A 25,132-nucleotide genomic window follows, 5' to 3' on the forward strand; every position below is an offset into this window, starting at 1 on the left:
TGTCCACTTTGGCAGAACACTTTCTAACACTTCACTTCCTCGACTGAGACCTCCAACAGTTTTCATGGTTTTCATAAGTGTCTGTTCAATAATCACATTCGTCCATAGCCCAGCCTATAATTTGTCTGTTCTTCTGTTTGCAAAACTTCAAGTGAATGCTTCCATCTCCATTTCGGTTAACTTCGTATGAAGAATGCTCATATGTTGAAAGTATATTTAACAAAATTTGACATATGCTAAGTGGCCAGCAGCACTTAAGAGCGGCATCATTTGTTTCACACATATGAAACCAATCGTTTATGAAGTTCCTTAGAATAGTCACCATATGGAAGTATTGCATCCAAAGTTTTGCAGTTGGTTTCTTTTCAGTTGTCGATGTAAGGAAATCTTGAAATTTGTTTAGAAGATCCTTAATTACTGCAGAGACTTTTAATGGATTCGCCAGTATCTAATCCATTGATACCTTCTTTGACAGTGTTTGATATTTCTACTTTTATTTTGTCGGGAATGTCTATGTTATTCAGCAAAATATGTGCCAATGCTATTTCTGTTTACAAGTGAGCTCGAATAGCCTTTGCGAAGTGGTGACCAGACATCATTTATCAATCGAATTTGTAGTATAAACCGCGGTCCATAATCAAACCGCTGCCTGATATGATGTGTTCGATTGCACTCTGTTGTTCAGAAATATCTAGAGTAAGCTATGATATTGCATACTTTTATGTATAGTGGCTGATCGAACGTCACAAAATAATGTTTTTGTTTTGCTTCTTGGAAGACTTTGGAAGCGTAGTGAAGAGCAGTGTTTATGGTGTCGTAATTTGTTGCTGGCATATGCACATATGGTAGAAATTTGACTTCAGTAACTTCATAAGCTATATGCTCCGTTATCTAAAGATGGTTGCCAGAGAGTATTTACGCATTTACCACATTCAAAGCAAGTCACTACAATCAGTCATCGGGTTACCTAATTCAGTTTAATGTATTGCGCGACCATTGCTGGTAAGCACTCGTCTATATTCCCGTAAAATTTCATTATTGGTATGCTTTGAGTAGATTCAAGGGTTTCTAATAAAAATGTATCTTTTGACTTCATCATGGTCTGCGTTTATCCTTCGGGTCTCCGAAAATATGAAATTAAGTTTCAGAGTTGAATAATGATCAATTAATCCCCCAAATCATTTAAAAAATCCTGAGAAGTGACAATTTCGTTTAGCAAATTTAGAATTTGATCCGAAAACTGGCCATATTTTTAATAGAATTCTTACCTTTTGTAATAAATGTAAAAGCTCTATCTAATAGAAAATTTTCTGCTCTTGCAAATTGATCTAGTTCATTTTATTTCTAAAATTAACTGTTTTGAGAAATTAGCAGAGAACCGAATGAAGATGTATAATCGTCTGCCATTTTCCAAAATTTCGGAGTTAGCACAAGGTGGATCATTGAGGACTTTTAGCATGTTGATTAGGAGCACTACAACAACAATTCTCTAAAGAGAAAAAAATCATTACTAATTATGCCCACGAGTACCATATACGAGAATTCTAATTGGACTGGCCTAGACTGCATCTTGATACCGTTACTTTAGATCGGAAATAACCTCTGCATTTCTTATAATACACCTTCTGAAAATATTGATTTTATTTGAAGTTTGATGTTGATATATTCAATATTATTTGGTTGAAACAGAGGTTCACTTGATTATGTCGTATTCAGGCAGTAAGGTTGTATAAGAATAGAGTATTGCAATTGTTGCTTAGAATTACAAAGGCCATTATGATCAAAAACTAGGAGAAGAAATTGAAAAGTTATGTGCACTATTATTTTTCCTGTCGAAAGTTATACTGCTAATGAAACTGAAACACCTACACAACAAAACAACACGTATTACCTATTTTTCAATAAAAGAAAAGAAAAGAAATGAAATGAAATCTTTGAGTTTTACGTCCCACGGTTATGCCGGTTAGGCTAAAGGAGACGGTGATGATGAGTGAAATGGTGGAATGAAGAAAGTGGGAGGAAACGGGAGAACCCAGAGAAACACACGCACACGATGTTTGTCCACCACAAAGTTCACTTGGTAGGGGCTGGGATCGAACCTGGGACCTCTAACACCAGAGGTGAACGCTCTACCACTGAGCCACCGCGGCCCCGTCAATAAAAGAAATATATGTTCACGAATTTATTCCAGAGTGACACTAATTTTACTATATTTGCATTTACAAATATGAGATTTCTGTACATAAACACTTGCGGGCAATGGATTCGACATTCAACCGAATAAATTGACCGTAGTAGTTGACAAAAATCTGAAGAACCCAGCTTCCTTCCAGCCAAACTGAGCAATTCTAGCAGGAACATATTTAGCAACACAGGAGTAAACGTTGTCATGAAACACTCTGGCATTTGAAATATGTATTTGTTAATGTATTAGCACACATAGTTACAGTCACAGCGGTCCCAAATGGTCGAGTACTAAGATAACTTTTCGCATGTCCAAAACTGCTGTCAGTAGGACATCTTGACCAAAATGAATGACTGAGTTTCTTGGGAGTCGAAACGTTTCTTTACCAGATTGGACTCATTTGTTTCGGAAGTGAGTGTAGGAAAATACCCCAGACTTATCGCCAGTCACTGTCTTTTCATACAATCATGTCTTTCCTGCGTGTAAAGTATCAAATGGTTCAGGAATAGCATCCAAATTCGTGAACACCCTACACCAATCATACCGTGCTCGTAGGTTTTCTCTGGTTTCTCCCGTTTCCTACCACTTTCTTAATTTCACCATTTTATTCATTTTTCACCATCACCGTGTCCTTTAGCCTAACCGACATAATCGTGGGACATAAAACTTAAAGATTTCAGTTTTTTCCTACACCAACCATAGAACTATTTTTCTTCACGTTTGATACATCGGAGGTTCCGGTACGATTCGTGGAGCTGCCTTCGGTACACTTTAAAAAGAGGCAAACATCAGAAATGCACCGACACTTTTTCCAAACTTTGAAGATATGGCAAACGAGAGGCAAGAAAACAGGAGTACTTTAACATAAATTAAATTAAATTACTTAAATTACTTTAACATAAATGGTAACAATTGTTCGAATTAAACAGTTACAATAATGGCGGCAAAATATAGAACAATAAGAACAGTAACAACAAAACGAAACTTGTGTTAATCCAACAGCACTGTACCGAGAGATGCAGAAAGCTTTTCTTTTTAAAGACACGGAGGGCATTTTCAGTAATACAGGATATTCGGGAAAAAATGACATTTCACTTTTATGACTTTTTATGACTTTCTTCTTCAAGTTTCCCATTTGTTACCCTGTAGAGGATTCTACAGTTAAGCAACTGCATTTACAACATCCAGTACTTGTGAGACATATGTTAAACCCGAAATTCGCTATCTTGATTACTTTACGAACTTGATTACTTTACACAAGGTAACCAAAAAATCTTGCTGATTTTCACCTCCCGTTAATCATACACTCACAGGGAGAAAACGAAATGACATGCGTGTCTGCCAAGCGATCAGAGGTAAGTCTGAATTTCAATAATACAGGCAAGTTGCCCATATGCAGCAGTCATAGCTCATCCAATATCAAAGAGCAATGGAGGTATCGAAGCAGTTTGTTGGAGCGTGTTTGTTGTATGAGTTTAAAATGAGCCTTTCAGCTACCACATGAAATCACCACATCTGCCAGGCATTTGAGGGGAATGCCGTGAACGAACGTACCGCTAGGCATTTGTTCCAGAAGTTCTTTTCGAGAAATGCAGGCCTTTCGGATGCAACACGCAATAGACGAACACAAGTGTTGGATGACGAGACACTCAAAGCAGCCATCGAGAAGGACCGTGATCCAACGTATGATGAACTTGCAGAAAGGTTCCATGTTTCCGCTGGAACAGTCAGACTGCACCTGTATAGAGTAGAGAAGTCATGCAAGTTAAGTAAGTAGGTACCCCACAGTTTTGGGCAGCCAAAAAGTAACAACGAGTCCTTGCTCAGTCGGCACCTGAACACAACCATCTTTGATCGCTTGCTTACTGGTAAAGGAAAATAGGTCCTTTATGACAATCCTAAGCGTACCAGATATTGGCTATCTCCACGTAATCATATTCATCATACAAAAGGATCACATCTGCACGAAAACTTATGCTTTTTGTTTGGGTAAATGGTGCACTACAAGCTCCTTTCTTCTGGTTAGGCCATCACTACTATTACTGCTTACATTTACTCTCAGCAATTGCAAAGGGTGGACCGTGCGGGGCGGCAAAGTAGTCGTCATTGGTTACTCGCAAGGGTGTGTTGTTCCTGGACGACAATCCGAATCATATATGGCAAACAGAGCCCGAGAGACCCTTCAGAAACTTGACTGTGAGACACTGTGTCATGCACCATTTCATCGGAACTTGCGGCAACAAATTACCACCTCTTTCATTCCCTCAACATCCACCTTAGTGGGAGATCCTTCACAAATGATGCAGACTGGCGTAACGCAGTCACGGACTTTGTGACCACGACTGCCGAATTTTGTTATCAGGTTATTGTGTAGGTACAGGAATGTTGGAAAAAGTGTTGGATGTTGAGGAAAATTTCTTCGAAACCTGAAGGTACGTACCGTCCACTGTATTATTCTTTGTTTATCATTGCTCTAGAACGGCAATAGCTTTTTTGGTTACCTTGTAGTCTTTACAAGCAAGTGTACATTACGCAACCACTATATCCCAAAAGCAAGTGTACATTACGCAACCACTATATCCCAAATGCAGTTTTGTTTCCTAACTATCTTATCAAGTATCTAGCCTATGTGTTTTAGTAATTACCTAATGCACTCTAGTAGGCAAGAAAAAGTACTGTAAGCTAAGAAACAGGTATAAAACTCTTTTGGTATAAATTTTTGCTATATTTGGTTCTTTTCCGGGAAATGTTTTGCCCTCAGCTTCAGAGAGTTCCGTTTACAAAATTAAAACTGTAAACGTCTATTTTGGGTATGGCGTTAGTTTAACATCATTATTTACAGAGTTCCTTCCTTCTTTACTTTTATACCGTGTCATCTTTTATATAATAGTTTGTTGAGTTAGAGCGTTTTAAACGTTCTCACTCTCGAATTGAAGCGACCTCAATAAATGTTTACATATAATTATAATAAACCTTTAGTTTATTCATAAATTTTAAATCATAATTTTATTCCATGAAATCAACTACATATTCAGAAAGTTATTAAAATTTGTAGTTGAAACTTGTTCCACCGTTGAACAAAATCTAATAGCACTACAAAGAGTCATTCCAAATGGCATCGTTGATGTTTCTGCTAGTGACTAGTGTTTCATGGTTTACAGGTAGGGCTAGATCATGAATAAGCATATTAGACAGCCTCTATGTGGAGCGGCGTGACCGGTGTTTTTTGCGTGTTGCGTTTGTAACACTAATAGGATGAACAATTATAACATCAACGTCTGATAAACATTAAAGCAATCGACCATATGTGTTTTATGTTATTTTACTGTGTGTATATGTTTATTATTATCATTAAAACGTCATTCTAAATGGCACAGCAGTAAAAAAATGCGTTCAAAATCCAAACATTAGGTTGTACTGGGGCAATTATGGCAAGAACCTACAATTTCTAAATATTTTAGTTTCATAGCTCAATTTAATTCGAAAAAAGTGGGAATATTACACCCCGGTACATCAACTGTTTATTGATTGTAGAAAGGCTTATGACTCAGTTAGAAGAAAAGCATTGTAGATAAAACTAAATGCATGCAAGTCTGTCGAGATCGTAGTACTGCAAGTTATGGATGCGTCAAAATATCAAACAATACTTTCGATAGAGTGGATACTTTCAAATATCTAGGATGAATATTTACAGACCAAAACCATATTAAGGAACAAATTGAATGCCGACTAAACGCAGGGAATTCATGAAATTATTCAGTTCAAAACATTTTGTCGCCGCGAATTCTGTCGAGGAATTTGAAACTTAAAATTTATAAAACGACAATCATGACTTGTTCTGCGAAACGTGGTCGCTTACTCTGAGGAAGAACGCAGACTGAAAGTTTTCGAGAACAAGATCCTAAGACGAATATTTGGAACAAGAGAATCGGGAATGGTAAAAGGCGGAAACTACATAACTACATAACATGATTTATATCGTTTACTAAAGATTGTTAGAGTAGTCCAATCTAGGAGGTTCAGGTGGGCAGGGCCGGTAGCCAGAATGTAGGAAAGTGGGAACGCCTTGAAATTTTACATTGGAACCCCAATTCGGAAACGACCATTAGGAAGACCTAGGCGCAGATGGGAGGAAAATATTAAGATGGATCTCGCAGAAATAGAAATACAAAGTATAAACTGGATCCAGTTGGCTAGGGGTAGAAGTCAATGGAAAGCTTTTATGAACGTGGGTTCCATAGGCCATAGAGTTAGTAAGTTAGTTTTTCTTAGTTCAAATCAATATAATGTATATTATTTAGGATAGTACCTACACATCGCGAACTTAATTGATTTCACAAACTGCTTTTAGTAGCTTTTTTAAGCAATAAAAACTGCTTTCATGCCTTGCACAAAAATTTTATAACACTTTAACTCCTGTTAACTTTTAAGCTATTTTTTTTCAAATATGTTTTTAGTTGTATATGTGATTTTACCATGTTCCAAAGCACTATTAAAAATAATTAATGTAGTTACTACAATAACTGAAATGATTTAGCAGGGGTATTACAATTGTCCCTTTTTATGCTATAGGGCAATTATGACAAAAACTGGGAGAATTTTGACAGCATTCGCATTAGAAAGAATGTGCAATTTAAAGAAGAAAATGTGCTGTGGGTTTCTAAGTAAAAAAGATGATTTTTTCCCAGTAGATTCGAACTCAGATATTGACTGGAAAGTCTCTAGTTATGTTCCGCTCTCAGTAAATCATTCAATGTAGCTCAAAATAGAGGCTACCTACATTTTCCAAACTAGGAAGGGATTGTATATGTTTTAAATAAATTAAAGTCTATAAAAATATTTAGCGAAATTTCCTATTTAAATGGTTGTTATTTGTTTCTGTAGAGTAAAAATAACAACCCCTTGTCGGTTTTGCTCAACTTTCTTTTAAACAAAAAGAGAAGACCTTTCAAAATCCTATTTTAAATGGTTTAAACAGACCTATGACTTAATTGTCCAAATTTCAATGCAATGTACATACAACACAAGCTACAAAACTTTACCATGACTTCTCCAGTGTTGGGACAATTCCGGCAGTTGGGAATTCAAAACACAAATCTCAAATTTCTCTTTCAAGAGTTTGAGATCTTTCTTCTTAATTCGTGCAAATAATATAAAAACAACATATAATTGTGATATTTGTCAAAATTAAAACAATATATATATATATACATATATATATATATATATATATATATATATATATATATATATATATATATATATAATTTTGGGATATAAGCAAGTGAAGTTAAGATCTACGTTTGGTGTCCCGACAAAACGTACTAGCGACAAAACGTACCACTTGAATTTTCGCGACAAAACGTACGACTTTTGACGACCTGTCATAAATGACAACCTAATATGGATTAATTAAAGCATTTCTGATATTTATTCCACGACAAAACGTACCACTTATATAAATTACAACCTGTCATGGACTAATTAAAACATTTCGGATATTTAACTCGCGACAAAACGTACTACTTCGTGTTAAGGAACTACTTCCTCATGAACAGGTAAAACAACGGCAGTATAAGGTTGAGAAGAACAAACAGGTAATGTATCGAGTTGTCAAAGTGCAGAAACTCACTGGTAAAAGAGGGCTCATTTACAGAGGAAATGTAGCAGCCTATAAACTGAAAGACACAGCTATAGACCATAGAAACTTTTTGGATATTATTCCTTTCTTAAGCAAATTTGATCTTCCGCTTAAAAGTAATTTAGATAAGGTAACCGAGAAGAGTCATATACGGGGAAGTAAGCAGGATAGTGGTCGTATAACTTTGCTAAACTCGGTGAATTATGTTTTGAATGCTATCAGCACACTTATCAGAAAAGATCTTTCGAAAGAAGTCTCTGAAGCATTAATATTTTCTGTTTTATTAGACACTACTCAAGATATAGTAGTTTCAGGCCAGTGCTCTGTTGTTTTACGGTATGTTGTTAAAATGGTTGTTAAACAAAGTATTGTTGTCATTGTAAAATGCATATCTACCACAGGCCAGTGTCTTTGTGGTACTGCTGCAGAAGTTGAACCTTGACATTAAGAAGTGTATTTGAAATTCAACCGATGGCTCAAGTAACATGCAAGGACAATATTCGGATTTTTTTCAATTCGCCTATGATCAGTTACACGTGTGATTCAGTTGATTTTGAGTTTAACGGCCCTTTTAGCAGCGAGGCTATATGAGACGGGACATACTGATTTACGGGAAATCCGAAGCACATGAGCTCCTACCGGAAATCGAACCCAGGTCTCCCACGATAAAGGCGCATACGCTAACCGCTTAACTACTAAGAAACTCAGTTACATGTGTGGTGTTAGGCTCATATACTCAATCATGTCATCTGCGATCTGACAAAAAATTGCATTGATTCTGTGTCATTGTTCTGCTGAATGACTGCGATATTTATGCGTGAGTCTTATCAATGAATGTACATTTGGAAGATCAAATGTTAACAAAGGCGTCTTACAGTTATTGCGGAAACAAGATGGTAGAAAACACACTGTTTTTTAGAAAAAGTTTGGTCATTTTTCGAACCCAAAAGTGCTTTGTATATAGGCCTATATAGTTGACCATAACAATTTAAAAAAATTGCTTCTACAGAAAATATCAAACCAAAAGCTAGCTGTAAAGTGAAAGGATATATAAAAGATCTTCTCAAGTTCAAAACAATTCGCACATCAGAAATGTTCCTTAAGATATTTCATGTGACGACCTCTCTGTCAAACTATCTCCAAATAGAGGGTGCTGCTAGTGTAGTCCTATCGGATGGTACAGACTACTCTGTTCCAACTGAAAGAGTAGAGAGATGATTTTGAATCCGTTAAGAATGCAGCATTAAGCTTATAGAATGGGCCAATAACAAATTTGAAGACAGAACGTGATTTCTTTTTTTCTATTGACCTGTCGACAATTCGCCTTCAGAGATGGACAAAGATTTTTCCTGTGAATATGAAGATGAAGCTGCTTCTATCCAATGACCAAGTACTGCTTCGAAGCATTCAATACAATATTGGACATGGTAGTTTTGAGTATTTCTTCAAGATTCAAGAAGCAATGTACTTAATGGATTATTTGGACTCAGCCACTTCAACCAAGTAACAGAAATTTCAGAAGTGCCTTTTTTATTGACTTTGTCCGTAACTCAGGTAACATGTGAAAGAAAGTTTTCAAAATTGAAATAAACTGAAATACATTAAAAATAGGCTAACGAGTACCATGTCTCAGGAACATTTGAAAACATTTTGTTGATGTCTATTGAAAAAGATTTATTAAAAAAAATATTTCGAATGCAAAAGTGATAGATACAGTAGCATCAAAAACTAGTACACTAAAACATCTGCTAAGTTTGTAATATAGTATACGTTCTCCTTGAACTTCATATAATATTTTGAACAATTCAGAATAATATACTGATGAAAGAATATCAGGTTTCAATTGTCAATTGTTAATACTATTGACTTCCTGTAGAAAGAAAACTGTGCGATTGATTTGTGACATTGAGATGCCGGTGGCCCTTGTGGGAGAAAGCGCCCGCGCCTCTCTAATAATACCTATCCGTCTCTGGTCCAAAGCCTGGATAAAGTGTGATGGAAATCAACAAATATTCAAATATCGCATATACAAGATTTTTCCTGGTCTTGATGTGGCGAGAATCTTGCAGGTATTGTCTTGGTCTTGCATCCCTTATTCTTAGTCTTGGTCTTGCATCGCTACTTTTCTCACCACCAATCTGTTCAACTTTTAACCTTATTTTGGCCGCTATATATATACTTATATACCGTCCTATCAAGTGGTACGTTTTGTTGCCTGACATTATTTGATGGCTGATTGCAAGACTCTTCGCAAGTAGCCCTCCAGGCAAGTGGTACGTTTTGTCGCTTGTCATTATTTATAGTATTTTTAGAAAATCCATCACAAGCAGCCCTCAGGGTAAGTGATACGTTTTGTCGGTGGTACGTTTTGTCGCTAGTACGTTTTGTCGCGTATTCCTACGTTTACCTGTTATAATTGTCGGACGTCACTCTAATTGGTTTATTAATTAATTATCAATACCATAATGAAAGTCGTTGCGTAAAAGTTTCCTTTTACGCTTAAAGAAATAACAGTGCAATGATGGTGTAAAAATGTTAGAGGTGGCAGAGGGCGCCGAAATATTTCTCACGAAAAATACCAAGTGCCGACCCTTGGTACAAGTTGACCAGAACAAGATAGACTCTTTCCAAGGAAGGTATACATTTCGTAATGTTGCTGCGACTCATTCATTTAACAATGTACAGTTTCTTCATATCTTTTTCAATTTCACATGTATATTTTGTTTGCCCTCAGAAACCTTTTGACTATCTATCTGTTTCTCCTTTGTATATCACACTACAATAAGCACCATTTTTCTTATGTTGATCACATTTCTACTAAGAAGGTGATATACTATCGATCTGTACTGTTAAGTTTTAAACAAAACGCATAACAGTGACACCTTATTAATAGCAAATTTTACCATAAATCCAACGGTATAACCATTTTTGCTTTATCATTAACCAGCACAAAATTAAATGGGAATAGAGTAATACAATAGATGACTTCGGGCTAGAAGTTAATCAGAAATACAATGGTGGCTTACAATGTTAGTTGTTTGATGCTGTACTTGCACGCCATTTCGTTGATTTCTTGTATCCTGTTCACATCTATTTCTCGCTCGCTATTTAAAACTTCTGTCTGATTCAAAATGGAGGATTTGAACATGGCCGCCATCAAGGCAACTCTTACCATAGACCTAATATTTATCCACCTGCTTTTTATTTAAGTATTATCATTAACACAAAATTTACAAGGTGGGGTAAAGGACTAATACATATGCTGAAACAATATTTAATTTCCCTTTAAATTTTTACCAATTGCGCGTAAATAAAAATTGTCACCATTGTTCTTCTGATTAAATTTGCGCCTTAAATCATGTATCACATGACTTTATTCCTATTTTAAAAACTTAACCTTAATTCAAAATGGCGGATTTCAAGATGGCCGCCGTCAGGTATACCCTTACTATATGACTTCCCCCTAGTCCTGATATGTACCCATATATTTGTTATTCACCTTTTGTCGTTACAAGAGGTCTTACAGAGCTTTTACCTCCAACTGTATGAAGACTATTCTGTACTTCCATGTGATGTTCTGGTAGCCGTATCTCCTAAACCTCTGGAGCTTGGCACCTACAACTTCACTGAAATACTAACCACATTTAGTACTACTTTCTCATATGTGTCTCAGCCAGCAAATCGATGCACCCAAACGTAAGGTTTACTTGTCAGTGCACACATATTACACATTTTACTAATACTTTAGTTGTTACTAGCAAAAGTAGTAGTACAATGTAATTATAATGGAAACAAATGAGATTACTATGTTACAAGATTAAGTACTGTAGTGTTAGTTACACTACTGTGCATTTAGCTTAAAAATTTCAACAGTAATTAGTACAAAACATGCTATGGTAGTAATTTGTATGTATTTATCATGTATTTGTATTTATATTCTGTACTTATCATGTTAGAATGTTATTGTAGCAAGATAGTAAGCTAAAATATACCTATCATGTATATATCCTCCTTCACAGTTTAGTTTCCGGAATCGCCAACCTACTGTCCAGATTCACCATTCCAAATCTGCAAAACAAAGATTTTGTCAACTTTCAGAAAATTATTTTTTATTTCTTAACATGCCATTCCAGAAAAACTATTTCAGTTGTACATGCATACCAACATATCATTAAATAATATGACGATGTATTGGATATTTTTGTTTAGCGGAGTAGCAGTAAACGAAAGAAACATCACATCTGTCCGGATTCACCCAAACTTACCCTATTTGTTTTTTTTCTTTCTACACCCATAAATATGGTATTCAGCATCATGTCATTATGAGCTCACTAGTCCTCCAACATTACGCTATTGGTTTCAGTGATAACAATTTGTACCACTCCTTGTTTCATTTTATTTTCTCAAGGCATTAATCGTGTATACACATATACAGTCTGTCGAAAGTCTGACCACACTCTTACTTTTTAAGATTTTTTTAAAAATAAAAGAGAACGTGTCCATACAAAAATTGAACTCGTTTTGAACATAAACAGCGTTCATATAAGGAAGCAAAAACTCTTGATCTTGTTAACATCGAGACAAACTTGTTGACTAAAGCTGCTTGGCAATAAACAGATAACTAATGAACAGAGAACTACATGCTTTGATAATGTATCATTTCAGCGACACTTAGTGATATTTGTATGAACCTTTGCCAATACTTGGCTCTGTACTTCAACAAACTGTTGTGTATGCGCTATTCAATCTTGTTGTAATGTGGACAAACGGGATGCTGATCTCTGATATGCGATATTACTGTTTCCGTTGGCATGAACCAGTCGAATAGTGTGAAGAAAATGTCAATACTGTAAAATACGTAAAAGATACTGTTAACTAAGAGTCGAAGCACATGTTCAAGTAGTTACTTTGAGGGGAGAGTCAAAGTAGTCACTTTCAACGACAAATCGCTCAGGGATCGGGAGGGGCAGCGCGTCGGACACTTCAAAGATAGTCAAAAGTTGTGTAAATATTACATGGAAACACACAAATCGTCAAAAAATAGCAACGTCTTTTACTAACCGGTTCACTGGAAAAACAAGTAAACAGAATAAAAACAAACCGCTCCTGGCGAACCATTTCCAATCGGTATTACAAATAGGTAGGTGTCCGAGATCTTTCAAATATGTTGTCTTGGAGGTAGGATTGCCGTAAAGAAATAATCCTGGGACAAGAAAATAAAATATAATAAATATTCGAACCATGAAAAATGATAGAGGGTACTCTGAACCGAAGAATCTAAGTTCCAACTTTCTTGCTTACTAATATTAGAAATTTATATGTCGTCGTCCCGAAGAGCGCTTTAATCCTGAGCGGGCAATACCCCACTCTTTGCAGATGTTTTAGAGACTAAGTAGATAACTTGATTCGAAGTAATAGAATAATGGACAGAAACCTGTTTCGCAATGTTCAAGAGGGACATGGAATTCCATCAGGAACGTGGACTTCAGCAGTGATTTCGTACTACAACAGGATTATGATCCCAAATATTCTTCCAAGCTTTGTAGTAATTATTTTCAATGCAGAGGATACTTACATTACCAAAAAATGTAATAGTCGCCGCAGACACCGGATTTGTTACCCATAGAGCTCTTGTAAGATAAACTAGACAGGACAGTCCATGCATACTAAAGGTCCTTAGAGCTACTGGAGCCACATAGCTTCTCAAAAGTTGGATAGATTTAATGAACCATAAACATGGAATTCGTCAAGGTCTTATCAAGGCTAAGCTTGCCACACTCGTTTGTCCCAGTGCAAACAGAACGGTATATTTGAATTTCTTTACATGAGCAATTATGTTTGTTTTACTGAACAACGTCAACAAACTCAGTTTTGTAGGGAAGCACGCATCTCTTACCTTGCAACTCTTGTAGCCTTAAACAGAATTAACAAACAACATCAAGACATCTTCATCCTCTTTGTTGACGTATCCTCTTCCACTAAGTTAATAATTAAAACAGGGTCAGGGATGTTATTATCTAACACTGTTTCGTGTTCACACTGACCTCGAAAGTCAGGGAAATTTCGGAAATGCTTCAAAATATGACGACAGTTCAGGAAATCTTATATATTTTACAAACGAATTAGGGAATTAAAAAACATGTATCTGCAACTATCAGTATTTATAATAAAAAGCAAATATGGAGCATTAAGTTTGCTTGTATTTTTGGTATTACTACTATTATCTTTAGTAGTTGTGATTTCATTTTATGTTCACAGTTTCAGTATAAATACGATACTTAAGTAACTTGTTGTTCGTTATTCTCAAAAGTTTTGGTTAGACTAGAGATAGACCTTCTGTGTGACTACTTAGTGTTTTTTCAAAGAACATGAAGAAAATGTAAAAAACACGCTCAAGAATTATACCATTCTACTTGCAGATTTCCACAATTAATACGAAATTTTAGACTCTTCGCTGGTTTTGATCACGGAGAACATTTATCTTCTTCCAGTCTTTCTCCTCCGTGACCATGATTCCAGGAAGGGGTCGAATGTTTGGAAGTACAAATAATATTAAGGAATTACAGAAATATGTAATATTAATGATACTTGTAAAACATTTACATGAATATGGTCTATTTGGTCAAAGGAAAGTGGAAAAGCATACTTCATGAATGTACTTAGAAAATTACTATTAGGCAAGCAATGTTAAACAAACATTAGAGCTACCTACGGAAGATAGGAAGAGTACCTCAATGAATCAAGGCAGCTTGAGAAAGAAGATACGAAGAAAAAAACGAAAAACTACCATGAATTGAGACACTTGAAGAGCACAGAAGGGTATTATATATTAAAGAATACATTTAAATGCTACAGAAGAAAAACTATGATATGTTCATTCGTTGCAGGCTTGTATTTGTTAATGTATTCAGAATGCCGAGATATTAACGGTGTCGTTAGTGTATAATCATTATTTGGTACAGTATTTATCATATTACAAACATATCAAGTTCAATTTACAGTAAGTGCTTAGAGTAATAATGTAAGCTTATATTTAGAAGATAATATTCTGTCGGGATGGTGGAAATCGTATATATTTCTTTTAAATCGAACCATAAATGATAATATTCACAGTGTCGCGGAAGAAGGAAAGCTTACTTACTTGGTCAAGGAAACAGAGGGTAAGTCACGGAAAAGAACATTCAGAATTTCAGTGTAAATCATGTTGTTAGTGACTATTACATTCTTCAGTTAGACAGTTTAGAATTTACCGCACTTCGGAAGAAAACATTTCCGTAACACCAAGATACCTCACTGCCTTGTAACGACGTTCCATGTGATGCATTTTCTTCATATTTAATCAACGTATTTCGATTTGTAGATTAGACTTAATTATTTTCTCTTTGCAAAGGTTTTCACGAAGGGGCAGAAACTATCACCGTGTTTTAGTCATCAGCGTAGCGGAAGTAGATAGATTTATAAAAGGGACTTGAACGACCTTAAAACTGTTTTGATATTCTTTTCCAAGGTGCAAGGTAAGAAAAGATTTTCCACCTCTAAATATGCATTGAATAGTTAGTTAAAGGAGGTAAGGAATACCTACATATATGACTGATTTTATCAAGTATAACACATAATAATTCACAAATATCTGTCAGGAGGAATCATGGAAGTGAGTTTTGAAAATGTATATGTACTCTAATACACTCTTGCGACAGTAAATATATAAATTTGCTTCGATTTTCCCGCAGGAGACGAAATTCCTGTTACAGAACAAAATGGATGAGCTAAAGGACAAAGGAAAGCGGGTGATTGAGAATATTGAGGAGATCAAGACGGATATGATTCAAAAATGTGAAGCGAAATCTCGGAACTTTAAAGATGCCTTTTTATTGTTATTTGGCCGGGAGGGACAATTGGTGAGTAACCTATGTTTTGTTCATTTTCTAGTTCAATCTGTATGTTAGTCGAGATAGAAAAGAGCACAATTGCTCCTATTATTTTCCTTTCCCTCTTCTATATTTTTGTTTGTCTTACTGTGTTCTTCAAAAATACTGTAAAACAAAGAATAATATGCTTACAAATAATACATTAACTAACAGTCTGCTATTATTTGTTCCGGGAATCCTAATCGGGTTATTTCATAATAATAGTTTAATTTTCGTAACTAATATGTTGCGTTCGATAGCTTAACATTAGGGAAGAGTTTCGGCTTTACAAACAATTTTACATGTTATATAATTTATTTTTTTCCCAAAGAAACGCTAAAATCTACAATAAGTTATTGAAATATTGTTCATCGTTACATACAATAACTCAACTTAGCGGTACCAAATAAAAACGATTTATGTTACTAGCGATCATCAACATTTTATTACCTACTAGCTGAACCTGCGCTGTATACACAGAGCATCATTCTACGCGTAGTATGAGCATGAATCTCCTTCCTATTTTCTCACTGTCTCTGTACGTTTGCCTTTACAAAGTGAGGAAAGGACGTCAGGACTCATTGCCTACAAACTCCCAGCGTTCGCTTCAGTTTCAAGAAAAATAATTCCTAAACTAAGAAAGATATCGGTAATTTGTTTTCGCTGTAAGAAAGTTCAGTATTGAGATTAAGTGACTCCGGAAGTGTTCCAGGAAAGTATCGATTTTTATATTGTATTACAGATAAATTCGCATGTTTTGAAACCAGAAGTAGAAATAATCATACCTAAATTAAGAATGGCAAATATCGATTCTTTTACGCAAACACGATTGTTTGATAAACATAATTTTCCGTTTCTGTGTTTGTTTACCTTAGTAACGCGCTAGTGATGGTGTTAATATTATGTGTTAGAATCAACCCCTAGAACGCAGGATATGAATATAACAGCATCATTTTAATAAACGTGGATTGGCAAATCTACCCAAAATTTGGACTCGATCGAAATGTCATTTTTCTAGAGTTTATGGTTTTCGAGATTTTATAGTCGAAACGAATTGGTCACAAACATATAAATGTGTAATTTTAATATGATATATAGATTGTGATTTTAGTGTTTCTGTGACAAAAGGATTAAGTTGGACATAATGTAAACCACTTGTGAAAAGAAAGTTCTCCTTAGTGTCTAGTTGTCGAAGGCAACATTATTGCTTACAGAAATTGTACTAATAATACAACAACGCAATTGGGATTTCAGGTCACATAGATGAGCGTTAGAGTGTTAGATAATCTTAAAAGTGTGTCAGATATTATGTGTTAAAATATTGGCTTAATTCAATTTGAAACTTATTAACAGTTATTTTGTGTGTTTAGCGATTCTATGTATATCTGCATGTTTTCTGAATTTTACTGTAAAAGAGAGTTTTAATTCATTGTTTCGAATCAAATATCCAGCGCAAAGAGCTTCCGGCATGACTAGAGTTACATCATTTTGATGGCGAGTTCAAATGAACAGAATAAAAAGATGAAGACAATGTTTCTTGACTGAGTTCTAGAACAAAAGCATATTCAATTTAAATTACCTCTTGGGCACATTGACGTCGTGACTTTTGTCCATTTTACTGTTGGCACATTTACTGGGATCTCGGTTGTTGACTGCTATGTTAATATGTTACAAACAGCGTCAGTCAACTTCGTGCTTTACAATCGTCTGTGTCCACTTCGCAGGGTTACCAACAATTGATATTATCAAAATCTTGACGAAATATTTAACTGTGATATCATACTTCATCTACATAGTGAGGGGTGGATGCAAGGTCATTGGTTCTTTGTCATCTGTGACAAAAGAGCGAAAACAATATTCTGTATTGATTCAGGAAAAAAGTCAAGATCTTTCTACAATGACAAAGATCGTTATTGATTTCTGTGATTCATAGAGATATTCCATAGAAAGAGAACAGGGTAACGCATCCCTATGTTTAATACCATTTTCAATAATTGTGACACACCATCACAAAGTTACAATCTCGACTGCGATGTTTCCGTGTGCTGTTCTGTAAAATAATATTTCAAAACCTGCATATGTATAGAGATGTGGTCATGGTTGGAGACACGTTTGAATTTCGTGATTCCTTTCAGCTTACAAAGTAATATCTATAGATGATTCACCAATATCTCAGCCTTAAAGATTGATTTACATTGAATAATGTTCTTTCTAATAGGCAGATGCTCATTAAAAATACTTTTTCATATAATTGTTTAGAAATGAATAATACATACCATACAGAATGGCTGGGTATCTTTATTGCAGTTTTGAGGTAAAATATTTTTTATGTTCAAATTCGGGTATCTTCGGAAAACAGTAAACCAAAGCTGCTAATTCGAACCTTCAAACCAACCTTAGTAATCGGAAAAACTTCTGGAGATGTGTTTTTTCTTCTTTTAAATATAATAAGACATGTTGGAATGTTATTGTGTAGAAAAAGTAACATTGATTGAACTATTTAATGATACAATATTTCGAAAGTATGTATCCACACAGTGTTGATTTCCATACGTAAAACAACATTTCCTCATGTAAAAGAACATTTCCATATGTAAAAGAATAATGAAAGCAAATATATTGAACATGATTCTTGCCTGGGTAGGAAAAATACAGAGTAGAATAAAAAGAGCGTTTGCAAGGGATTTGATGGGGGATGGGATGGGATTTAGATTTCTGGGCTTTCGACATCTAAGGCCATTTAGCCCTTTACGTTTTGAGGGACGATGTCCCTCGGCGAGCACACAATCCGGGGAAAGGGAAGGAAGAAAGAATTGGGAAAGGAAGGAAGAGGCCTGGGACCTATAAGTTAGGTACCACCCCGGCATTTGCCTGGTGGGAATGAGGAAAACCCAGGAAAACCTCATTCAAGGTGGCTGGCCTGAAAAAGCGTTTTACACTTCTTCGACCGAGTGCCCCCACCGGGAATCGAACTCGAGACTGCAAGGGATTTGAATCTCATTGGCTTGAATAGCAAGTTTATTTTGTTAGAAGAAGCTAGCGTAGAGTGGATATGTTAGGTCAGTGGTAAACCGTTGGAGTTCGAAATGTAAGGTCGTTAGTTCGATTCCAATTTGGATCAATTATTTTCTTATATGAAATACTATTTTCCGCAATGCATGAAAAAATATGTAAAATATTATTATTAAAAAATAATATTTTAGTCATTGTATATGTTACTCCCTTCGACCCTCCTTTGTAGATATGCTACAAGATTTTACCCCTACTAGAGGCTGGGCTGCCTCCATATACTTGGGGACCCCGGAAACTATGGAGTCGACAATAACATTGGTCATTTTCTATTATGTTTACATGTTACTGTATCACACACACATTCAGGATGCTAATGGAGGCTTCTCTTATATGACATATGGTGTGCCACTCATTATTTAAAAAAAAGAAAAAGAAAAAGAAAAAGAATTCGACACTAATATCGGTCTTTTCTATGATTTTGAAGCCAGCTCCTCCCATTCCTTCTAGGAAGTCTAAGAAAGTATTGGCACCGCTGAGGCTGAATTTAGTCTTAAATGAGATTACGACTGCTACCAATTAACCTAACGACGCTACAAGCTTACGATTCGACACTAATGTCTGTCAATTTCGATATTTTTACTTCCCTACGTAACCACCCTGGATGCTAATGGGAGATTAATGGGAGTTAAGCGGAATTGAAATTGACACTATTCACTTAAGAGATTCCACAGCTATGGATTCGACACTAATATCGATCGTTTTGTAGCATTTTTCTTATATGTATCCCACTTCTCATAGCTAACCCGACAGTACTCTTTTCCAGAGTGTAAGAAATATAGTTAAAATTGCTCTAGAATATCAGAATTATAGTGGAACACATACACACACGCACGCACACACACACACACACACACACACACACACACACATATATATATATATATATACATACATACATACATCCACTACCCGCAAAATGTATTATATGTGGCCGTAAACACGTATTAGTGAAACATCAGCTCCTATGAGAACGTTAATCCGGGCCTACTTGACAACAAAGTTATAAAAAGACTTTCAGATTATAATATAATTTAGAATGTCTAACCATGATAACGGAGAATCCAAAAGAGACAGAGAAACGAAACGTTGCACGAAACAACTAGAGAAAGGAAAATCTTTGAGTTTTACGTCCCACGGTTATGCCGGTTATGCTAAAGGAGACGGTGATGATGAGAAATGAGTGAAATGGTGGAATGAAGAAAGTGGGAGGAAACGGGAGAACCCCGAGAAAACCCACGAGCACGGTGTTTGTCCACCACAAAGTTCACTTGGCGGGGGCTGGGATCGAACCCGGGACCCCAGGCACCAGAGGTGAACGCTCTACCACAGAGCCACCGCGCCCCCCGAACTAGAGAAAGGAATACATCTGACAGTGTATTGACAAACATCACCGGATTAACAGTATTGCCAACCGAGGAGAAAGTCATGTTTCTTGTAAATCGAATGACCTAAATTAGATATTATCATTGAAAGCAAGAATGTAAATAAGGACAAAAGAGATGCTAAACGCAGATCAGTCTTACATTTTTTTGAAAAAATAAAGTGAAACATGTGTTAAATGCAAATGCCTTTGGCGTACGCAGCGTTGCCAAGTTTTACAAACCACAATTCTCAGCTTTAACAAGACGCCGAATATCTCAGTCAGTACGTGATTTGTCGATCTTACATATCTACAGTACTGCCTCTAGTGCTCTACAGACTTATATTATGCAGAATGGTTAATTTAAAATTTACCACCCCCTATATCTTCAAAACGACTGCGAATATGAGAAAACGTAAAAGCACGTCTATCATTATTTTAAGAAGCTTAAATTTCGAGCTATAAAAAGTCCACCCTAGACACCCCCATATAGGGGTACGTGGGGTCAACTTAAAAATTTTAAATGGCAAAGGAGACCGAATGATATATCGCTGGAAAGATCTCGACAGGAGAAATATTTTGCCGGAAGTTTCAAGTTACTATCTTTCCCCACTTAAAATGCCGGGGGTCCACATTTTGTGGCTATGAAGTACGTTGCCACCCCGTGTATCTGCGAGACGACTGGGAATATGAGAAAACGAGTAAAAACACATTCGTCGTCATTTTAAGGGATTGAAATTATGTGCTGTGAAATAGAGATTCAATTCATTAAAGTTTCTAGTAGTCGCAAGACAGTTTTGCCCACATTCTCCGAAAAGAAAAATAAGTTCAAACATATGTTCAGCAGAACGTGCTCCTTTGATACGATTCATTATGAATGTCGTAAGAAAATCTTCAGCATATCTCGAAAACTTACACACAATCTCAATCAAGTATCCTCGATAAAATGTCTTAGAGCAACACAGCGTTCACTAATTCATTTGGAAGATTGAAAGACTGTACCCAATTACATTCGTTTGTACAAAAATTGGATTCGACACGGAGACAGGCAGAACTACAACTATATTAAAATTTATGAGCACTGTAACCCATGACTAACTACTGTATGTGAAAAGTGTAGAAGTTGCTAAGCAAACTAAGATCCAAACGTCCAGATAGAATAGGCAGTTCTACTTTTCATTGCTTGCGTGAGCCTAATTTTTCTTGGTCTTAAGGTGGATCGCGAAGTACTCTCGGTGCTGTGCTAAACGCTGCTTGAATAGTGTGGCGTTGACAGATAGTGTCGAGTGTTTACAGATGCCAGATAATAAAGGCAGTGATAATGGAATTCTGGTTAGATGCTTACTAGATAAATTAGTTTTCGACCCTTACAGCAATTCCGCCTCTTGAACTGCAACGCTAGAATCTAGTAATTTTCTTATTGTGACTACTACAGTAAAACGTACAAATTTGGCAACAACGCATTATGGCGTTCTGCGCAAGTTTTGTCTCAAAATCTATTTCCTTAAATGTAAATTAATATTTAAATAAAATGAATTTAATAATGAAACATAACAAGAAAGAAGGCCAAACAATATCTATTTCGTGAGAAGATGGTTACTTTAAAATACTTCATACATACAAATAAACATTTCATAAAACGGAGCACTTCTAGTAAGATATAACAGCAAGTACCATCTTGTGTGCTCATTGTAAAACGAATTAAATATTTTCTTTTATTTGTTACATTTCTGATATTAGTACAGACAACGAAATGAATCAGTGTCTTGTGCTGTAGCTGAAACATTACTCTATCTTATAGTATAATATTTATAATATCTAACGTTTCATTGCGCAGTAGTTAAGGCAATGAGCTTAAATATGTACTGACTTCTGAGTGGTGATCCACTTTAAGGATATCTCTGTCAAATGGGTACACACCTTTTTTGCGTGGGAGACCCGGGTTCGATTTCTGGAGGGATCTCAAGTGGTTAGGATTCCACTTTTATCAGTAGGTCCCGTCTCATGTAGCCTCGCTACTAAAAAGGACGCTAACCTCAAAATCAACTTAGTTCTGTCAATTGGATAACTACCTGGCCGGACACTCAGCCGGTGTAGTCAACTCTGCTTCGACTGATGCTCCTTGAGGCAAATCTCAGAACGAACAAGTGACACATTAAGATGTTTATGCAAAGGTTGATTTACGCCAATGTAACTAATTTAAAGGTAATTTGGGACTGTGTACGCGGGTTGTTTAATTTTAAATCTTCGAAAAGTAGTCCTACGTGTCTAAAACCTGTAGTGATTACCACTTCTCTACGCTCTGCTAGTACTGATTGCTCTTTCTGATGTCAATATTTTTGCAAATATTTATTCCTACTTTTGAAATAACCATTTCTTAAAACCTTACTCTAATGGCAATACACACCAACATGTGCCTCTGTTTACAAAACCTTGGGCAAGATGCACTGAAACTAAGTCTCAACGCAATAAATTATCATTTTCTCGTTTTACAAAAATTTTTACTGTACTTAAACCATGCATGAAAATAAATTAAAAGATAAAAACAAAAACGTAGAAGCACCACATTCACAAGCCATTGATATCTGAAAGTCATCAAAGGCCTTCAATCCGAAATTTGGTTTCATCGACATTTTAGATTTCGACAAACTAGCAAATTCAGAACTTAGACCAAAAAGTTTATTTGTCGACACAGTTCAAGCTACTCAACCCCCTTTGCCATTTGAGATAATCAAGTTTACTTCCGTACCCCTATTTTGGAGTTCTGGGGTGGACCTTTTATAGCACATAATTTCAATGCCTTAAAATAATGACGAATGTTTTTTTTTTCGTTTTCTCATATTTGCAGTTGTTTTGCAGACACGTAATAGCAACGGACTTTATGGACACGAAATGCGAACCTCCACCATTTTAGATGACATCAACATAGCGACTTGAAACTTGCGGCAAAATTTTTATCTCATCGAAATCGGCTCGACCCTCTTTGCCGTTTAAAATTTTCAAGTTGACCCTACGTATCCCTATATGGGGGTGTCTGGGGTGGACCTTTTATAGCTCAAAATTTAAGCCCTTAAAATAATGATGGACGTGTTTTTGCGTTTCCTCATATTCGCAGTCATTTCAAAGATACAGGGGGTGGCATATTTTAAATGAACCATCCTGTATGTTTTAAACTATACTGCACTAGTAATCTTTCCCGAGTTATTGTACTTTTTCCAAACTCAAATTTTTTCTCCTGTTGATTTCAACACTGTTCAATGGACACTTGTAGGTTAGCGTAAACAGCTCTTGTCAATATTTAATTTAAGGTGTACAAACCGTTAGTACCTCACTTCCTGCACCAACAGCGTTTGCACTTAACGCATTTTTTCACGTTATTTCTCGACAAGTTTCCTACACTGATCTGAGTTAACCATTTTCCTTTATTTCCATTGTTGCTTTCAATGACGATATCCAATTTAGGCCATTCTATTTGCTAAAACTTAACTTTCTCTTGGGTTCTCAACACTGCTCGTCCGTGATGTTCGTCAGTACACAGTCAGGTGCCCTCCTTTCTCTAGTTGCTTTGTGCAAAGTTTCGTTTCTTTGACTCTTTTGGTTTATCCGTTATCACGGTTGGACATTCTAAATTACAATACGAAAACGTAATTTCATGGCTTTGTCGTCAAGTCGGCACGGGTTTAGGTTCTCGTAAGAGCTGATATTTCACTAATGCGTGTTTACGGTCTCATATAATACATTTCGCGGGTGTGCGTATCGTAACACAGAATTACCTTATATAAGGGACACTCTCATATGAACATAGGAATGATGTATGTATTTTGAGGAGGATTCTGCACACCAAAGAAAAAAAAAAAACATATACATATAAGTTCTCAGTCGCGTCGTTTCTAACTGAGGAGATTTCAAAAATGGGAGAAAAATAATTTTAAAGCTGTGTTACTTAGGGATGTCATATCTCCTACTTATAATGGACATATGCCACACATACCTAACAATTTTTGAAATTGTACCATGGCGCATAAATGATCTATATTTTCGAAATTCGTCTGCGGTTGAGTCAGTTATCTGTCCCCTACGGTTATGTAACTACGCGTGATAAAAAAAAAACACTACCGCTAAGTTAAACCCGATTGTAATATCCACTTGCCGACAGTGAATCCTGTTCGAGACTTTTGGGCAATCCCTTATGTAATTATTGAGTGTGTTTGCTTTTCTCCATTTTCTTCAGAGTTTGCTTGGAAATTGAATGTGGCTCACGACTTTTTTTTTTTCATATTTTGTTTTGCAAAATTCTTACCAAATTTAAGTTTATGACAGAGTTCACTAATATATACAGTGTATGTGGCAGTCTTCCTCTGATTCATTCCATAATAGATACACTGTTGAACTTTTTACTATATATAATTATAATTATTACTTTTCTTCAAATATTTGTTGCAGTCCACCGTTGAAAGCCGGGAGGTTTGAGTTGTCACGTTGATCGTCAAACCCAAAGCTCAGTATGATACTCAATGACTACTCGGACGACGCTGACGACGATGAAGATGTTCAATCTAAGTGAACGAATATTGATCGATTGAGGTTGTCTGGGTGAGCGTGGAATATAGTGTAAAGTGCCTAGTACTTCGACTCAGTCGTAATTTCAGTTGTGCCTCAGCTATAAGACTGATATATATAAATACTTTATTTTTTAAAAAAAAAGAGAGAAGGAAACAGAAGAGAAAAAAGTTTTTTTTTATTTTCCCAGATATTGCACACAAGCAGTGCCAAATTCTTTTTGCATTTCAAGAGATAGGAGAATATAGCTAAAATTTTTACAATTTGCTCGTCATACCATTTTTTTTTTTCATTTTTACTCTGACTAATTAGAAAACAATATGTATAAAAGATATCTTTACCTCAGTTTATTTATTTCTTTTAGTTCTCGTTTATTTAGGTAGTTGGAAGAAAGCGAATTCTCTATC

General features: G+C 35.9%; 1 protein-coding gene across 1 annotated transcript in view; it reads left to right on the forward strand.

Moving 5' to 3' along the window:
- Nucleotides 1–24,929, forward strand: part of LOC145674113 (putative choline-phosphate cytidylyltransferase) — an 87,608-nt gene extending 62,679 nt beyond the window's left edge. The window contains exons 6-7 of the mRNA XM_081743937.1: nucleotides 15,557–15,724; nucleotides 24,609–24,929. Coding sequence (XP_081600063.1) covers nucleotides 15,557–15,724; nucleotides 24,609–24,635 — 195 coding nt within the window. The 3' untranslated portion in view covers nucleotides 24,636–24,929. The remainder of the gene's footprint in view (nucleotides 1–15,556; nucleotides 15,725–24,608) is intronic.
- Nucleotides 24,930–25,132: the final 203 nt, after the last annotated feature.

Source organism: Thermobia domestica, chromosome 17, assembly GCF_964235325.1.
Source record: "Thermobia domestica chromosome 17, izTheDome1.hap1.1, whole genome shotgun sequence".
Taxonomy (NCBI): domain Eukaryota; kingdom Metazoa; phylum Arthropoda; class Insecta; order Zygentoma; family Lepismatidae; genus Thermobia; species Thermobia domestica.